The sequence below is a fragment of the Chaetura pelagica genome, unplaced genomic scaffold (assembly GCF_000747805.2).
Source record: "Chaetura pelagica isolate M959 unplaced genomic scaffold, ChaPel_1.0 scaffold106, whole genome shotgun sequence".
Taxonomy (NCBI): Eukaryota; Metazoa; Chordata; class Aves; order Apodiformes; family Apodidae; genus Chaetura; species Chaetura pelagica.
In genome coordinates, this window is record NW_009954222.1 from 2,695,985 (window position 1) to 2,696,308 (window position 324).

Below are 324 nucleotides of genomic sequence, written 5' to 3' on the forward strand. Positions count from 1 at the left end.
GGCTGGATGGCCCCCAGCCCCCTCAGGATGCGGACCTGCTCCACGTTGCAGACCACAGGCGTGATCTCCAGCCGCTTCAGCTTGGTGTAGACCGTGTGCAAGCCCCCCACCAAGTGCTTCAGGAAAAGGTCGAAAGCCTGGGGCAGGCAGATGAGCTCGCAGCCCTCCACGGTGAAGGAGGCCACTTTGGCCCCCCTCAGATCCACCATCTTGCACTCGTTATTCTGGGGGGTGTTCTCCACCGGGGACGGGGTCGAGTACACGGGCTTGCCGGGCAGGCTGCTGGCCGCGCTGGCCGCGCTGGCATTGGGAGTAGAGGTGCCG

The 324-nt window shown here is 65.4% G+C and overlaps 1 protein-coding gene across 1 annotated transcript in view; it reads right to left on the reverse strand.

The window, feature by feature from the left end:
* DACH1 (dachshund family transcription factor 1) overlaps positions 1-324 on the reverse strand; it is a 336,491-nt gene that overhangs the window by 333,259 nt on the left and 2,908 nt on the right. Inside the window, exon 3 of the mRNA XM_010003510.1 lies at positions 1-318. Coding sequence (XP_010001812.1) covers positions 1-318 — 318 coding nt within the window. The remainder of the gene's footprint in view (positions 319-324) is intronic.